Source organism: Marmota marmota, unplaced genomic scaffold, assembly GCF_001458135.2.
Source record: "Marmota marmota marmota unplaced genomic scaffold, marMar, whole genome shotgun sequence".
In the NCBI taxonomy this organism is placed as follows: domain Eukaryota; kingdom Metazoa; phylum Chordata; class Mammalia; order Rodentia; family Sciuridae; genus Marmota; species Marmota marmota.
Window position 1 is genome coordinate 1,222,816 of NW_026000139.1, and position 17,756 is coordinate 1,240,571.

Here is a 17,756-nt window from a genome sequence, read left to right on the forward strand (position 1 = left end):
GCTTTGGCTTTGTAGAGTAACGCTGATTTCACAGAGTAATGCTGGTTACAAGGACTCGACTAGTGAATAAACTAATGAGGCGCTCAGAACATTTTCATGCATTAAATTTTTACCCGACATTACCCTACATGTAACAGCTTAGGTTTCTCGACTTTTCTGTACCCCCAGTTTCCTCTGCTACACCACAGGGATCAGAATATTACCTATTTTATAGGGTTGTGCTGAAGTTAAACCAAGATTGACATGCAAATTATTCAGAGCAGTACCTGGCATACAGTCAGTACATAATAGATGCTTTAAATTTATTAGCTAATTAATTTAAGATGCTTTTGCTTGCCTGTGAACAGAACATCCCTGGAAAGATACACAAGGCACAGAGCAGGAGAACAGACTCCTGGGGAGTCTAACACAGACCCGGCCTGCCATATAGTAGGTGTTCAATTAGAAATCTAAAGAAGAGACTCATAGCAAAAATATTTCTCCCTGTGACTCTTTGAGCCTGAGAAATGGTAGATGATGATGTGTGGTCACCATCTAGTCCCCCAAATATTTGTAATTAAAGTCTCCTTTGCTTGAATAAATTCTTCTTGTCCAAGCAGAGCAGGTCTTGCTGTTGCTAACAATTGCCTTCTCTTTCTGTCAGGGTGGTTACATTTTACTGAAGGGCGCTGAGGGGAAGAAATACTAATAGCGGCCACTAGATGGAGCTACAGCTCTGAGCAAGAGGCTCAGAAAGTGCCATGCAGGCGGGTGGAGTAAATCTTGTGTCCTGGACAGACAGACCTCGTTCTAGACTGGTCTCTGCCACCTACCTGTATGTGGCTGCCAGCAAACAACCTTAAGGCTCGATAGGCTTAATTACAAAATGGGGATTATCTTAGAGCCCACCTCGGAGAGACACTGTAAACATCAGATGGGAAGACACCGTGAGAACTGGAAGCAGTTCAAACGTGAGTTAATGCAATGCCCAAAAGCCACCCTGCTAGAGCCACTCCTTGGGCACGATTCCAAAGGCACAATAACTTTCATGACCTCCTTGTATTATAGTAGCAAGAGCTGGGGCTCAGGGGTAGCCGGGAACTGTAGGGGATTCACAGCCAAGCTGGACGTGGGGGGAGGGAGGGCTGGGGTAGGGTTGATAGATGGGTAGGTACTAAGATAGGAGGAAGAAGCTCTGCTGTGCTGTCGCATGGTAGGGTGACTCTAGATACCGTTCCACACTGTGTATTCCAGAAATCTAGAAAGAAGGGTTTTGCATTTTTTTTTTTTGCCAGAAAGTAATAACATTAGAGGAGATAGGTATGTTTTCCCTGATCAGAACATTTTACAATGTGTACATGTATAAAAACATCATGATACCCCTTTCTTCCTCCCTTTCTTTCTTTGGTTCTTTTTTGCGGTCCTGGGGATTGGACTCAGAGGTATTTTACCACAGAGCTACATCCTCAGCGGTTTTTTTTTTTTTTTTTCATTTTTTATTTTAGGACCGGTTCTTGCTAAGTTGCTGAGGCTGGCCCGGAACTTGAGATCCTCCTGCCTCAGCCTCCCGAGTTGCTGGGACGACAGGTGTGCGCCACTGTGACCGGCTCTGATTTTTACGTTTTTATGTATCTGTTAAAAATTAAAATACAAGAGCCTGGCCTTGAAGGGTTGTGGGAGTGGCATGTGATAACCCGTGTCAAACGTTGTGTCCGGAACAGGGTGGCCTTTCAGTAAATGTGACTCTGTCCTCAAGGGCCTCTCTCCCTCTCTCCCTTGGCCGCTCCTCTCACTTCTTACCTTAGCCATCTTGAGGGGGTGCTGAGGTCAAGTTTCCTCACCTGTGCAGCCCTCCACCCAGTGGTCCCCCGGGCATCTCCAACTTAATAGGCTTAAAACCTACCTCCTCTTATTCTCTTTATACCTTTCTTTCCTTCCTCTCCTCCTCATCTCCCTCTGTCCTGTGTTTCTAATCTGCAACGTCGTCCAGCAGGACTTGATTGAGTTCCTCCGCTAACAACTCCCGTGTCTCTCATGCTAGGACTTTGACATTCTCTTCCCTCACCTGGAACATCCTTCCCTCCTCGACCTGCCCAGCCTTCTTCCTCAGAACGACCCCCACTCACCTCCAGGTATCCTCGCTTCCTCTCAAAAGCCTCACACCTCAGGTAGCAGTCAGCACCCCCTTTCCTAGTCTCTGGGGGGGTCTCCTTGTACTTTGACACTGTGGAACTGGTTCTGCGATGGTCACCTGACCTTGGAGATAACTGTCCATTTGGCTGAGTCTCCATCTCATATTGAGTGGGAAGTCAAATGTACATTCAAGATTTCTGTAAATCCAGTGTGCAGAGATCACTGAAGGTCCAAGTGATGGGGTGGAGGGGTTGGTCCGCCCCGTAGTTCTTAGAGATCCTTTGTCAGCCACTCTCAGGGGACCTGGCTGGTGTCTCTCCAGGTCTCAGCTCACTCTTAACGTTGCTTGTTCTCCTCCACTTCTTCTGCATTTTTTTGGGGGGTGGGGATCTCCTTTCTTCCTTACTTCCTCTCACTCAAATGCCTATTTATTACACAGATGTCTACAGTCTCTGAATCTCGCCATCTCCTTATGGACTATCCCAACTCTTTACCCAGAAAATAGCTCCTCACAGTGTTCTTTTAGACACGGGGCAGCTCCGTGGGGAGTGTGTAATGTATGTGACCCATCTGCACATTTAGTTGACTTGTCTTTCTCCATGGAAACGCCACGAGAGTGGGATTGTGTCTGCCTTGTTCATTGCTGTGCCTCGAACTCGGTTGGTGCCGACTGGGCTCTTGGTAAATGTCCATAATGAACGAGTATGTGACCGAGCAGGTGAGTGGGGGAGCGAGATGTTGCTGGCACTGAGGTGTCTCTCCAGTTCTCCCCACTTGACCATTGTCCAGGGGAGAGGTCGAAGGCCAGACTCGACGAATGCTCTGATAACCGTGACAACTGCAAACCAAGGCCAGTTGTTTGGTTGATTATTTGGCTCTGCTATCACTGAGAGAGTTAAAAGGCCTATGGTTCCTGTAACTTATTGAGAAGGTGGGCGAGCACAGACCAAGATGAGAAAGAGGTTAAAAGGCAATGAGCCCTGCTACGTTGTGAGATGAGCTTGAAAATAAGCTTTGTCCTGCAACCAAGACCACCAGAAAATAGATGACTATGCTTATGGCTAAGATTTTCTTGCATACCTTTGCCTTGTTGGGGAATGCTCAGTCTATCCATCCATCTGTCCATCCACCCTTCATCTGCCCACTATCCATCCATCCATCCACTTATTCATCCATCCATCCATCCATCCATCCATCCATCCACTTATCCATCCATCCATCCATCCATCCCTCCTTCCTTCCATCCATTTATCCATCCATTCATTCAAGATGGTATATATAATGTTGAGAAATACATTCTAATCCCAGTGGTGTGAATTGGGTTCCTACTTAACCAAATTATTGTGAGATTCCAATGATATCCTCTAAGCCAAGCACTATCATGGGGCCAGTTACATAACAGCAGCTCAATAAACGGTCACTATGATTATCATTAGGACCTGAATACTGTACCCAAATCCCACAGCTCCAACACTTTCCCATTCAGACATAAAAGACCCAGGTCAATTTTATTATCCCAAATTTGTGGACAAGGAATAGGGGGGAAGGAATCTGTAGAAGAAGTAGATAGAATCAGACTGGAAGTTGGGCCGGGGCTGGGGTGGGAATCTCACTCTAGAAGGGTGTTGGAGGCCAGTCGTCTGATGATCTTACTGCATCTTAACAAGCACCTGTGAGGGCAGGCAGGAAGCAAGCGCAAAGGTCTAGGGATGTAGGGACATGGCTTAGGCTTGGCCTCAGACGCTGGGACTGTTGGTCACTGCAGGCCGAGACTCCGTTAGGGCGTTCTGGGGCCTGAGGGGTAGGTTGACCCGGCTCTGCAGCCAGCTGATGTAGTCTTCTTGAGGCATGTGGACGATGTGTTCTCGCACAAACTGTGGGTCAAATACAGTGACAACCTCAGAATTTGGTTTGGAAACTAGAACCCACCACCCTCCCCTGCCTCCCCGCTAGGATCCCAGAAGATTTGTCACCAAGACGCATGGCCCCAGGATGCACTTAACTATTCATTCATTCATAATGCCTGGAGCATCGGGCTGGGCTGATCTTTTTGGGAAGAGGGCCCTTCTCTGCAGTCTCCTCGCTCAACAGGATAATTTTAAGCCCCCTTTGTTACTTTTGACCCAAGGAGATTTGAGGAGGGCAGGAAAACCCGGATAACATGCCTCTCCCTTTCTTTTCTACTTCTTCGTATCATTTTAAAAAGTCACTTGCTCTCATACTATTATATCTATATTTTTTCGGTTCATAGATCTCTTTGAGAATTGGTGACAGTTTGGGGCTTGCTTTTCAGGAAAGGGTTGAAGGCACACAAAATGTAGTGTTTGATGTCGACTCTAGATGCAGAGACCCCAGATCCGGGTTATCAGAGGCTGCGTGATGCTCGCTCTGGGGAGGAGCATGCCGAGTTTTGTTAGCCAGGGCTCTGGACTCACTTGGATCTCTCTCCCATGCACCCCCCAAGCTGGCAGGCAGAAGGTGGCTCAGGACTGGCAGGTAGGAGGTGGACCGTCACCCTCGAGGTAGTTCCGGCCTTGCCTGCCGGAGTCTTTCAGAGCCTCGCAGGGTATGGGGAGGGGACCCTGGACACCTGACCTTGCCCTTCTACACAGACACACACCCAGGTCATCCGAAGGCAGGGCTGACCCGGGGTGAAGACGCTAAGATCCCCAAAGCCTGTCCAGCTGGAGAAAGTCCCCCTCTGAGTCACTTCTTTATCTGGAGTCACTGAGCGCCTTATGGAAATGCACACAGGCCATCCCATAAAATGAAGGGTGGGCCTTAAACCTCTGTTTGCCCCTCACTCTGGAGTCCTCACGGCTCGTGCCTCTGATGGCGGACAGAGCTCTGGAAACTTCTGATGGTCGAGGACTTTTGAAAGCCACTCAGTGGTTCCTCAGCACCTTGAGACAGAGACCTGAGTCCTCACCCTGACCTTCAGAGGTGGGTGTGGACTGACCTCTCCAGGACCCGTGGAACCATGCCCCTCCTGGACACCTCAGCTATCGCCATGCATGGTCAGGAATTCCTCCAAGTCAAGCCGGGTCCTGTTTGGTGGCCTTTACACAGGGTGTCCCTTCTTCCTGACCTGCTCTTTCCCCTGTCTACATGGTGCTGTCTTCTCATGGTTCAGGTCTCAGCTTAAAAGTCACCTTCCGCTGTCATCCTGGTTAAGGTAGGTGCCACTAGTTTACTTTAGACCTCAGCTCCTCAGACTTTTTTCGGTATGCGACACCCCCTGCCCCCTGAAATGTGACTTCTGGGATGGTAGCCTGAGATTTTCCCCTTCTCCCCACCACCCAGGGGGAGCCCAGGGACCACACTTGCAGTGGCAGGATTTGGAGTTGCTTCTTACGACGATTGTCCTCCAAGCCTCTAAGGTTCCAGGGGACCCCGCTGATGTAGAATCTAATGTCCCTTGGAGTCGGAGACCAACAACCAAGGTCATGTGGTAATTCTAGGGGACGTAGGCTCCTGGGAGGCAGGGGTCTTCATGTCTCTTGCTCCCCGTGTCCCCGGCACTTATAATAAATGCCTTTGGGTTGACAGATGGCGGAATGAAGGCAACCACGGCATGGGGGCGGGGGAAGGGGACAGGGGTTACCTCAATAGCCACAGCCACGTCTGGGGAGCACAGTTCCCAGATTCTCAGCTCCTGTAACACCTTCAGGAGGACGTGGGGCCGGATCCTGAGGTCCAGGTTCTCCCCAAACTTCTGCAGTTTGGCCAGGATCTTCTTGGCGGGGCGGAAGCTCTTCAGATCCTCAGGGAGTTTGGACAACAGGTCAAAGTACCTTCAATTCCAGAGGACAGGGCCAGTTAGGGGGCACCGGGGGGCCGGGGGATCTGGGCCCCGTGGATTCTCCTCCACCACTTCTGTCACTCATGGAGTGTCTGCAGGGCAACGTGAGACTCGGTCTGAGGACCTTTGACCCATCCTAAATGTTAAGGGCCCACGAATCAGGAGGAGTGCTTGTCCTCAGGATTGGGAAAAGCTGGAACGCAACTCGTGTTCCATTAGAAAGTGGCTAAGGACATGGTTTCAAGAGATGCATTTGAGTTTAGTTTCTTTCTTTTCTTTTCTTTTTCTTTTTTTTTAAAATCAAGCAGGAAAACTAGAAGACAGGAGGGGGAGATTGGAAATCTGAAGGATTCTGAAGCTGCTCTCCTGAGGGTTAATCAGCCCAGGGTGTGTGGACACATCCAAGGGATGAGTCCCAGGATCGGGAGGTGCTCACCTTGGAGCTGATGATGAGCATGAGAGGAAGGGAATGGTAGCTTCCGCCCTACCCTGGTCTAACCTACCTCTCTACTCCTCGGGGGAGATGTGGGGAACGGAAACAGAGAGTCACAGACAGACTCACGTCTAGGCATCGCGGTGAGAAATCAATGCCGATCCTGCCCGGTGGGATCCAGCCACCTTTGCTGATGTTGGAAACTTTGGGCATCCTAACGGGGGAGGGAAGTGCCCACCACAGTAAGAGTAAAGTCAGATCAACGGCAACCTGGTGAGCAGGGTGCTGAGATAAGTCATTGACTAAGTCTTTCCGGTTAAAATTACCGAGCACCCCTACTGTGAGAAACGCATGCTTCCCATACTCAAAGTCCCTGTGCTCATGGAGATTTCATTCTACACCAGGAGACGTGAATAAATGCCATTATGTGTAGATATGCATCATCCCCCGGGAGCATGAGGCACTGTGGAAGGCCCCAGAACTCTGCTGAGACCTCAGGGACCTGCTTTGTAAGCTCCTGATCTGCAGTATTAAATCAGGGGAGGAATTTGGGGTACATCTTCGGACTTTCTCATCTTACTCTTGGATCTTGGTGGGGTTCGCGATATCCCAGTTCATTGGACCCTAATTCTGAATTGCAAATGAGCATACAGACTGGGGCCAGATAAGGGACTTACATCTTAAATTTACCTCTTACTATCAAAGTTACTATTAATTTGAGTAAATTAATTGCCCTCTCTGAGTCTCAGTTTCCCTGTCTGTGAAATGGGGTTAGTAGGTACCCTTAAGGATTTGAGGGTAGGAATAAAATAATTCATTAAACCTGAGTAGGGTGGAGCTTTCAGTCTAGTAATCAGTTAATTCATACTGCTTTTTTTTTTTTTTTAGGGGAGGGCTGTTGACCTTCCTTCCTTCCTCCTTTCCTTGTGCTGGGGATCTACCCCAGGGCCTTGCACATGCTACGTATGTTCTCTACCACTGAGCTGCATTCCCAGTCTGGTGTGTATTTCCTTTCTTAAACCTTTCATTTTGCTTTTTAATCATCACATAATAATTGGACCTATCTATGGGGTACAGTGGGACATTCCAGTACGTGGTGTATACAATGTGTGATGACCCCAAAAGCATATTTAACATATCCATCACCTCACACTGAGAGCACTCAGCCTTCTCTCTCCTAGTTATTTTGAAGTACACAGACCATGTTGACCATGGTGCCCACTGAGGTTCAATAAGACTCCAAAACTCACCATGTTGATTCTGGTTGCTTTTTTTTTTTTTTTGTCACCGGGATTGAATCAGGGGCACTTGACTCCTGAGCCACATCCCCAGCCCTACTTTGTATTTTATTCAGAGACAGGGTCTCACTGAGTTGCTTAGGGCCTCGCTTTTGCTGAGGCTGGCTTTGAACTCGAGATCCTCCTGCCTCAGCCTCCTGAGCTGCTGGGATAATAGGTGTGCACCACCATACTGGTTTGCTTCTGGTCACTTATCCTCACCCAGCACAGGGGCACAGGGTTCCTAGGACACTCCTACCTGGGTTTGTGTCCTTAAGGTTTTAAATTATTTGGGGACCACCTCATAGACCTCAAAGTCTGTAGACTGGTTTTAGGTTGGGCTGTTTCACCTGCCCCTCCCCTGGGGCTGTCAGAAGGTAAGAGCAGAGAACACAGCAGGTGGTCTTCCCCGTGGTCCAGAAACTGATGGGTTCTGACTCGTGCTCTCTGAAATTAACCTCTTTGGGTGCCACCTAATTGGTGGCCAGTGACAATTTAGGGTGGCGATGCTTTTCTCTGCACCTTGGAAGAGACCGAATGGGCCTTGACCTTGCACTCACAGCCCGGCCCCTCCGACCCTCTCGCTTTGTCCTCAGGATTTTTACCAGTGGTCTGCAATTTCTTGTGCGTCTCCTTTGACCAAGGAGATCTGATGTCGCATCTTGGACATGTCCTTTTGAAAAGTGGAGGCACGGCCAAAAGAATTGAACTTCTGGAGTCCTCTCTCTTCCTGGTGCCTAGGGGTGTGAGAAAGAGGGAGAAGCGTCAGAGACTTCCTCCTTTGATGGTCCTACCCGCTTTCGAGATCGACTTACACACCTTTTCCTCCCCGAGGCCTTTCTTTCTTTGGGTCCTCGGGATTGAACTCAGGGGCACTCAACCACTGAGCCCCATCCCCAGCCCTACTTTGTATTTTATTTAGAGACAGGGTCTCACTGAGCTGCTTAGGGCCTCGCTTTTGCGGAGGCTGGCTTTGAACTTCGGGATCCTCCTGCCTCAGCCTCCCGAGCCACTGGGATGACAGGTGTGCGCCACTGCGCCTGGCTGAGGCCTTTCATAACCCTCACTACTCCTCTCTTTAAAAAAAATTTATTTATGCATTCTAGTTATACATAAGGTTGGGGTTCATTTTGACTTAATTCTAAACATGGGATACAATTTGCTCCAATTCAGCACTGGGGGCAGAATCGCAGCTCCGCCTTAGTCTGTGATGAGGCTTTTGCTGCAAAACGGCATGGCTCTCTCCAAGGTCCTGAAATGCCTTTCTTGCTGAACTGGCCTCTTCCTTAGCTCCCGTCCCCTACCTGCTTCTGATTTCTCATCTGTAAAATGGGGCTGAGGGTGGTCCCTAGGACTCAGACGTGAAGATTAAATCACATCTGTAGGGAATTGAGCTTCATGTCTGACTCATTCAACCAACTGATGTTGGTTCATCTCTTTGCCGCTCCCCTTAGCATTTTGTGCCTGTTCTATTTCTCCAAGGTCAATTTGTATTATAAATATAATCGCCTCAATTCTTTGTATACAATGCTCGGTGGCTTCCATTTTACTCAGAATAAGTCGCTTAGAATGACTTGGCTTTCCAAGCTCCAGTTATTCCTCGGCCCCTACAACATTTTCCAGCATCTTCACCCTCCTTCTCATTCCTTCTCTCCTAGAACTTTATGCTTTGGCTCACGATCAAAGTCTCTGAGCTGGAGTTCAACCTCCATGGGTGGGCTGGTAAAGCCTCTTATGATCTGGCCTCTGTCATGCTCTCTGATCGCCTTGCAAGCATCCCAAACCCCAGCCACACCTGATTGCTGGCTGTTCCCTGCCTTACTGTGCCCTTCCTGGCTTCTGGGACTTTGCTGTGGCTTTTAATGGGAACTCTATTCCCTGTTCACTTTCCAGTTCGGTGTTTGAATTTTACCTTTACTGTTTAGACACTTGGGGGATCACCTTTGACAAGAGATATTTCTGATGTCATTTCTATCAGCTATAAAGTGGTCTAATAGGTTGCTATTACAGGCAACCCTTGCCCTGTAGGTTTTTCATGAGGGGCAAACAGTACACAAATACAGACCTCTTAGGCCCACGACTGGCCCATGGTTCTCTGGAATATTCTGACCGAGGCAGTGCCCTGGAATGATCTGTTTTTATTAAACAGAAAATGTTGTTCCCTCCAGAAAGACGGTTCTGATGGCTGTCCCAGATCAGGAAGGGCCTCCCTGTCCTGCGTCCCCTTAGCCCTCTGCCTGGCTGAGCTCCTGGCTCAGCGCCCTGTGCAGCGGCTTCTTATCTATTCATCTGTCTACTCCCAAGACCAGGAGCTTCCAGAAGGTCACATCCGGGGTCAGCCTTCTCTAAACCCCCGGCCCAGAGCATCGTTTGATCAGTTCTGAACGGACAAGAGAGCACAGGGTCACCTGGCAGCCCTCAGTCCGTGTGACAGAGGGTCATTGCAGGCAGGGGGGGGGCAGGCTAGGAAGGAGGGCAGCTACTGGGCTGCCAGAGAGAGGAGACTGCAGCGGCCCCTGGCAATCTGAAATCAAGTTCCAACGACGGCCTTCCTGGCTCTGCGGGATGCACGGCCCTTGCTGCCCGACTCACCGTATTCAAGCTCCCCAGCCCCTTCTTGGAACCTTGTGAGCACTTTTCCTGCCCCCTGGCCTGATGCCACCCGGGCCTCATCCTGCAGTGGGTCCTCAGAGAGGACTTCCTGGATTACCCAACCTAAGTTAGGTTTCTCTCTCTCCTCCTCCTTCTTCTCACTCTCTCACCCGCTTTATCTCCCTCCTCCCTCCTCTCTCTCTCCCCCCCTCCCCTGACATGGCGCCCAGCTTTCTTCCCATATGGAGTGATTGGAACGTGTTCAGCTCTATTTATAGGCGCAGTTATTTAATTTTCACCCAATTTTTTTCCAGGAGACCATCGACTCCCTGAGAGGAGGGGATGCATGTTTCTGGGACTGGGCTGTGGCCCTTGTACCTGTCCCCTGGTGGGCACACAGGTACCAGACAAATGCCCCTCGAGTGGGCAGGTGGAGCGATGCCCTTACTTCATGAAGATTTCCATCTTGTCCTGCAGGCAGAAGCCAGCCTCCTGGGCCACGCTGTAGAACCTGGCCCTCATGCTGCTGCAGAGCCCGCTTTTGCAGAGGACGATGTCACGGGGGACCCGGCTGTGGGCGCACAGAAGAAGGGCTTGGCGGATCGGGCCCAGGGCTCCTGCTGTCCCCTCCCTGCATCCCCAGGTGTCTGGAGTGGGGATTCCCTGCGCCCACCTGGCTTTCCGCCTTCACCCCGGGCCTCCCTCGGCCTCCCGCTGGGCGTAGGAAGGATTGGGCTCCTCAACAGCATCGAGCTGGTGTTTGGGGACTTATTAAATGAGCCTGAAACTGAGACAACTTGTCACTAGCTCCCAGACAATGTTAAGGGACTTGAAAAGCTGTGGTATTCAGGCTCAGCCTCCCTAGGAGCCCTTTGCCCTGGGGGATCCCCTGGTCCTTCGGTGCTACCGGTGACTTCAGGGAGTCTGTCTGCTTTGGATCACCCCAGGGGAGGCAGGAGGGTGTGGCCATCGCAGTCAGTCTGCCCCCTGATCATCGGACTCACCCTTTCGCCTTCTTCTGGACTATCTGGGTGTGGCTTTCCCCGCTGGTAGAGCTCGATCTCTCACTGAAACACCAAGGCATGGTTTCAAGTTGCCCCAAGTCTGCTTTTCACAAGAAGGGGGTTCGCCTGGCTCCTGCCAGCCCCCAGGATCCAGGCCAGGGGGTGGTTGAGGCTCCAGAACTCCAGGCCTTTGCTCCTGCCCACCCGCTGCCCTGGACGCCCTCGGGGCTCCTTGTCCACCTGCCCCAGTCCTCCCTGGTTTAGGTTCCAGAGCAAGGCCTGAATGCCTGGACTCTTGGTCCAACCTTGCCCTCTGCTTCTGCACGGTGCCAGGGTGACTCTGCTTTGCAGGCAGACAGGGCTGAGTTCAGAGCCCAGCCCCTCTGTGTCCTCACCCGTGAGGACTGTCCTCACCGCCTGGCCTGCCTATGTGAGCCCCGACGGCACGCCCCCTGCGGCTGACCACCCTGACCCACTTGGGCAGGTTCCCTAGGGGGGATGCCGGGCCCTGCTCAGGCCTGAGCGCCGAGGTCTAGCACCTTCTTTACTCCCCTTCATTTTTTCCATAAACTTGGCCAGCTGCCTCGACCACTCTGTGTGCTTCTAGGCGTTAAGACTGTCTTATTTTTTTCTGACCTTGCGTTGGAACTTCTTCAGGCCACAGACCTGGCTGGCTCTCAGATCCCTCCCCATAGCAAAGGTCCTGGTCTTTACTGATTTTTCCAGGAGCCCATGGGACGGGATCTAGAGGTCTTGGGTCTGGCCGACAGCGGACAAACCCTTACCCCACCTGGACGGGAAGCAGGGCTTCACTAACAATATCCAGAAGGCCTGTGTGCTGGATTCCACTGCCCCCACCCTGCAGATAGGTCCTTTGGAGAACTATGTTGGCCCTAACCTTCTTCCTGTAGATGGCTCTCTTTCCAAAGCTCTGACAGTGACTCAGAGAGAAGGAGGCAGGTGAGATCAGTGGTGTAGCTAGTTGGTGATAAACAGAGGGAAACAAGACTTGTGTGCCCGTCTCTGTCTCCTCCTTGAGTTTCAGCCACTCTGGTCTTTGCACAGTGCCTTCGAGGTCCTCTGCCTCTGGCCCTTTGCACATGCTATGCCCTTGCTAGAACACCATCCCCAACTCCCACCTCGCAGAGGAGCCAAATCTCTGTTCTTCAGGTCTCTGCTTAAACATTAAGCTCAGTCTTGGTTGGGCCCCTCTCCATCCTGTCTGCTTTTCCTTGGCAACACTTTTGAGTCATGATTTATGGTTAACTATGGGGTTATTCGAGACATGCTCAACACCCCTATTAAACTACAATTGTTAAGCCTGAACAGAATTTAAGGGGCCCGTGAATGCAGGTTTGGGAAAAAAAAACTTCATGTGTATTTTAACTAGCCTTGAACTGAAATGGAAACCACAGGCATTTGTATATCGCATTATAATTGTGGGAAATATTTTGAAGAATCATTTACACTCAACAAGAATCCAAAATCACAGTGGTTATTAGACCTGCTGTTCCATCTTATTATATAATGCATTGCTAAAGAAGCTCAGAGATTACTATGTGCCAACTTGGGTTGCAATACAGTGATCTATGTTACTACAGAAATCTCAGTGATTCTTTGTAAGTTATAGTATGTGTTTATAAATCTGCATCCTAGACATTGTCTGGAAAGGAATGCGTAGGGTTCCTCAGACTATCAAGGATCCATGGCCCCCAAAATGTCCACACAGTAAGATCTAGGAGGACAGAGAACATTTGTTTCGTTTGCTACTGAAGCTTCAATACCTACTCGGTTCCTGGCACCTGGAGAGGATCTTAGAATAGTTCCTAAAGGAATAAATGAGCTGGGAAGACCTCCACACCCCATCATGAGTCACCCCAGTAAAGAGGGGAGGGTGTCTCACTTAGTTTGAAGTCCTCCAGGTCCATCTATAGGTGTCTCATCACATCAGGTTGGAACCTCAAACATGCAGAACAAAATTTACCTTTGGTGAGGGGTACCAGGGACTTGACTACTGAGCCACATCCCCAGACCTATTTTGTGTTTTATTTAGAGACACGGTCTCTCTGAATTGTTTAGCACTTCCCTAAGTTGCTGAGGCTAGCTTTGAACTCGTGATCCTCCTGCCTCAGTCTCCCTAGCTGCTGGGATGGCAGGTGTGTGGTGCTGTACCCGGCTACAAAATTTATCTTTGAAAAAGAGGGGTCGGCAACCAATAAATGGGCCAAGAACCTGAATAGACACTTCTCAGAAGACGATATACAATCAATCAACAAATATATGAAAAAAATGTTCATCATCGCTAGCAATTGGAGAAATGAAAATCAAAACTAAGATTTCATCTCACTCCAGTCCGAATGGCAGCTTTTATGAAGACAAGCTACAATAAGTGTTGGCATGGATGCGGGAAAAAGGTACACTCATACATTGCTGGTGGGACTGCAACTGTTGCAGCCAATCTGGAAAGCAGTGTGGAGATTCTTTGGAAAACTAGGAATGGAACCACCATTTGACCCAGCTATCCCTCTCCTGGTCTATACCAAAGAACAGCATACTACAGGGTCACAGCCACATCAATGTTTATAGCAGCACAATTCACAATAGCTAAACTGTGGAGCCAACCTAGATGCCCTTCAATAGATGAATGGATTAAAAAATGTGGCACATAATACACAATGGAATATTACTCAGCAATAAAAGAGAATAAAATCATGACATTTGCAGGTAAATGGGTGGAGTTAGAGAAGATGATACTAAATTAGCCAATCCCAAAAAACCAAATGCTGAATGTTTTCTCTGATATAAGGAGGGTGATGCATAGTGGGGTGGGGAGGGGGAGCATGGGAGGAATAGACGAACTCTAGATAGGGCAGAGGGGTGGGAGGGAAGGGAGGGGGAAGGGGGTTAGAAATGATGGTGGAATGTGATGGACATCATTATCCAAAGTACGTGTATGAAGACACGAATGGATGTGAATATACTTTGTGTACAACCAGAGATGTGAAAAATTGTGCTCTACATGGGTAATAAGGACTGTAATGCATTCTGCTGTCGTATATTTTTAAAAAATGTTAAAAAAAAAAGAGCGGTGGGGTCATCCTGCCCCACACCTTCCTGATTTCAGCTGAAGCTTTAACTTGATGGGATGCAATTGCTGGGGAGAACCACCAAGATACACACCCTGAGCCCCCAATGGAGAGGCTCACTCCCAGTAAGGTCACCAGAAGGAACCCAGGCCCCTCACCACCCCGTGCCCCTTGGCCTGGCAGAGGGGCCGCTCTGCCGTGGCTCCTGTAACCCTGTTGGGGCTGCAGCCTTCCTACCTGGATTTGTGGGTGGCCTGCCCCTCCCTGAAGGCAGAGTCGCTCTTGGTCTGTCTGAGCACCGACAAGAGGCTGCAAAGCAAGAGCGGTCTTTAGTGAGGCCCTGAACACGGAGGCTCCTTGGGCACCCATGGGGGGACGAGGGTCCTTGCAGAGGGGGGACCTTCAGGGCCACCTGCAGAGGAATCACTGCAGAGCCTGCCGACACCCTGGGCCACGTTTCCAGAGATTTGGATCTACTGGCCTGGGGGTGGGCCCCAGAAGCTGCATTTAAAACGATACACACCCCCCCCCCCAACCCCTAAATCTCTCTCTCCCTCTCACATGCATACGCATGCGCGCGCGCGCACACACACACACACACACACACACACACACGGCCCTGTAGCATTCCCAGCATCCTGTGACAGCGTCCCCTTGACATGCCTGAGGCTGCCTTTGGAGAGTCTGGGACACCAAGGTCTAGACATTTGTGTTTTCCCACAAACTCCCCCAAAATGACTCTGCTCTCCAGACATATTTGGGAAACACCGTTAGAAAATTTGAAAGAAACACTGTCTTCTTCCATGTCTGGGGGACAGTCCAGCCTTGAAGCCACAGGCTGCTCAAGGCTGGCTTTTGGGGTCCCTCAAAACCCCAGGATTCTCTGTCAACCTTGATGGGAGCAGATTTGGTGCATGAAGCAAGAAAGAAATAAATCGAGATTCCAAAGGGACGGGACGGAGAATGGTGGCTTCCTTGCCGGCCCCCCTCGGCTCTGTGCTGGAGACTCAATCTCCGCTGTCGGGCGGGAGGGGTTTTCCCCTCGGAGGAATTAACGAGGAAGGGGAATTTCAACAGGTGCTTGCTCCGTAACCATGGTTATTTTATCATTAAACTGAATGTAGAGGCCACGTGATGGGTCCCCTGAGAACCAGGCTCGAGTGCGATTTTGTCCTTGTGGATCTTTAGGAAGTCACTTGTGGCTGTTCCTCTCCATCAGTGAGATGGGGCGTTGGTGACGGCTAAGGGACCTGCCTCAACAAGGTGCAGCAAAGACTCCACAGAGCACGAGGTAGGAAATACAAGTAACATCCATCCCTCCTCCCCTACCAGTTGTCGTTTACCGAGCGCTTCCTATCTGCCAGGTCTAAGCTTATACGTTAAATAAAATGCACGAGCTCACTCTTTGCTTCGAGTGACTCACGGGAGCAGACACTATTTACATAGCATTCATAATACTTTACAAGAATAATGTCATTCTCACCCCAGCCCTTTGGGATCAGTTGCTAAAGAGCTTCCTTTGACAGAATTGCAATCCGATCTGAGAGGTAAAGCAGCTTGCCCAACATCACACAGCAAGGAAATGGTGGCGGGGAGAGTGTCCCTAGAATCTTTGGTTCTAAAGTCAATGCTTCCATGCTCTATGATCTCATTTTATAGATGAGGAGTTGGAAGGTTTAGGAAAAGCCTAAGTGACATGTCTAAAGGCCACCAGTGTTCGGATTCTTATCAGCCTAACTCGGAGCCCAGTGCTCATGTTGTGAGCTCTCAGGAAGAGCAGCCTTGCTGAGCTGCTGTTCACTGTTACTGTCTGTCTCTGTTGCTGTCCAAACAGGGACAGCAGCAGCGGGGCCTTATGGGCCGACTTGGGCTCTGAGTGCCTCTAAGGCCACCTTCCGGAGTCCCCAGTGCGGGTTCAGGCTGCGGCAGACAGATTCATCATTGGCGGCAGAGGCGGGGCGGGCTGGTGCGAGCGCTGGGTGAGCTGTAATTATGGTAATAACAATAACCAATAAGTCATCGCCGGCATCCCAGCAGGCTGAAGGCGATGATGAGCCTCTTCTCCTGCCTCATCTGTTCTCAGGAAGTAATTCGCTGGCGCAGAGGGATCTGCTCTTGAGCAGGGACTCTGACTCCGGCCTGCCTCCTCTCGGAGGAGTTTAGAGGTCAGAGGTCCCAGGGAGCCGCTTTCCACCCGAGGGACACCACCTCAGGCTCGAGCCTGGTGTATGAGCCACTTCACCCTTCAAAGGATCCCCGTTGCTCTTGGGATAAGATCAGAGTCCTTGGGATGAGGGCACCCAAGATGGAACCCAGGGCCTCACCTGTGCCAGACGCGTGCTCCACCACCGAGCCACACCCCTGGCCCTTTCTATCTTTTCTTTTGAGACGGGGCCTCTTTATGTTTCCCAGAGTGGCCTTGAACTTGCAATCCTTCCTGCCTCAGAGCAGCTGGGGTTACAGGTGGCTCATACCCTGGACACTTCTCATGCTAATGACGAGTGCATGGACTTTGCATACTCATGAATATTCTTAAGAAGAGTGGACATAAGGCCACAGGGTTCCCAACAGACAGAGCAGGGACCAGGGTGGTGTTTGAGTCGTGACCTGACCGTGCACTGGCTGTGTGACCTGGAACACGTCACTTAGCCTGTCTGAGCCTGTTTCCTTATTTGCAAAATAAAGACAGGAGCACCTCCCTGGGAGGGTGGTTGGAAGGATTCAGGGAGGTGAGCCCCAGGGACCAAGTTCAGAGCTGAGCCCGAGAACCGGCAGCTTGTGCCGTCCATGTCATTACTGCTGGGCTGACCCTGCCCCAGGAGGCGGGAGCACGTACCTGGGAGCCTTCCTCTGCATCTTGTTCTCCATCATGACGGTCCTCCGGGCGTCTTCTCGAACCATCTCCAGGAGCTTTTGCAAATCTGATGGGAACATGAGAGGTGACCCTTGGATGGGGGGGGGACCCTGGAGACACAAGTGTGCATGGTGGGGCCCAGTCCCCAGAGAGCTGGAGAGATCCCACTGGGGTCCAGGAGAGGTGGCAGGGGCCTGACCACGTGGCCTCCCCCTGGCTTAAAACCCATCAGTGCCCCTCCATTTTCCTTCCAGCACCATGACTCCAGAGAGCCCCGGAGGCCTTGGGGGATCCGGCTTGCTCTTTATCTCCTCCGCTCACCTTGAACTCTACTGCAACCCAGAGAACTGTTTCTAATCCTGAGAAACAAACCCTCTCCCATCTCCTTAGGCCTCCATTTTCCAAACTGGTGATTCACAGGCTCAATCCTGCTCACAAATGCATTTAATCTGATTGGAGAGGCAGGCAAACCTTTTAAAACCAGCAGGCTTCCCAGGAAAATCCAGACCTGCAGCTTCCCTGGGAGACACCCCCATGTGGGGCCGTGTTGCCCTCCTTCCTGCCCATGTTACTGTGGCCTTAGACAGGCGTGTGTC

At 50.6% G+C, this 17,756-nt stretch overlaps 1 protein-coding gene across 2 annotated transcripts in view; it reads right to left on the reverse strand.

Moving 5' to 3' along the window:
- Positions 1–3,601: 3,601 nt before the first annotated feature.
- Ccdc60 (coiled-coil domain containing 60) overlaps positions 3,602–17,756 on the reverse strand; it is a 137,273-nt gene continuing 123,118 nt past the window's right edge. For both annotated transcript variants that reach the window (XM_048785724.1, XM_015505134.2), the window contains 7 exons: positions 17,143–17,227; positions 14,544–14,615; positions 11,221–11,283; positions 10,665–10,787; positions 8,230–8,361; positions 5,717–5,906; positions 3,602–3,986 (listed from right to left, as the gene is read on the reverse strand). In XM_048785724.1, the coding sequence (XP_048641681.1) occupies positions 3,849–3,986; positions 5,717–5,906; positions 8,230–8,361; positions 10,665–10,787; positions 11,221–11,283; positions 14,544–14,615; positions 17,143–17,227 (803 nt within the window). In that variant the 3' untranslated portion in view covers positions 3,602–3,848. The remainder of the gene's footprint in view (positions 3,987–5,716; positions 5,907–8,229; positions 8,362–10,664; positions 10,788–11,220; positions 11,284–14,543; positions 14,616–17,142; positions 17,228–17,756) is intronic.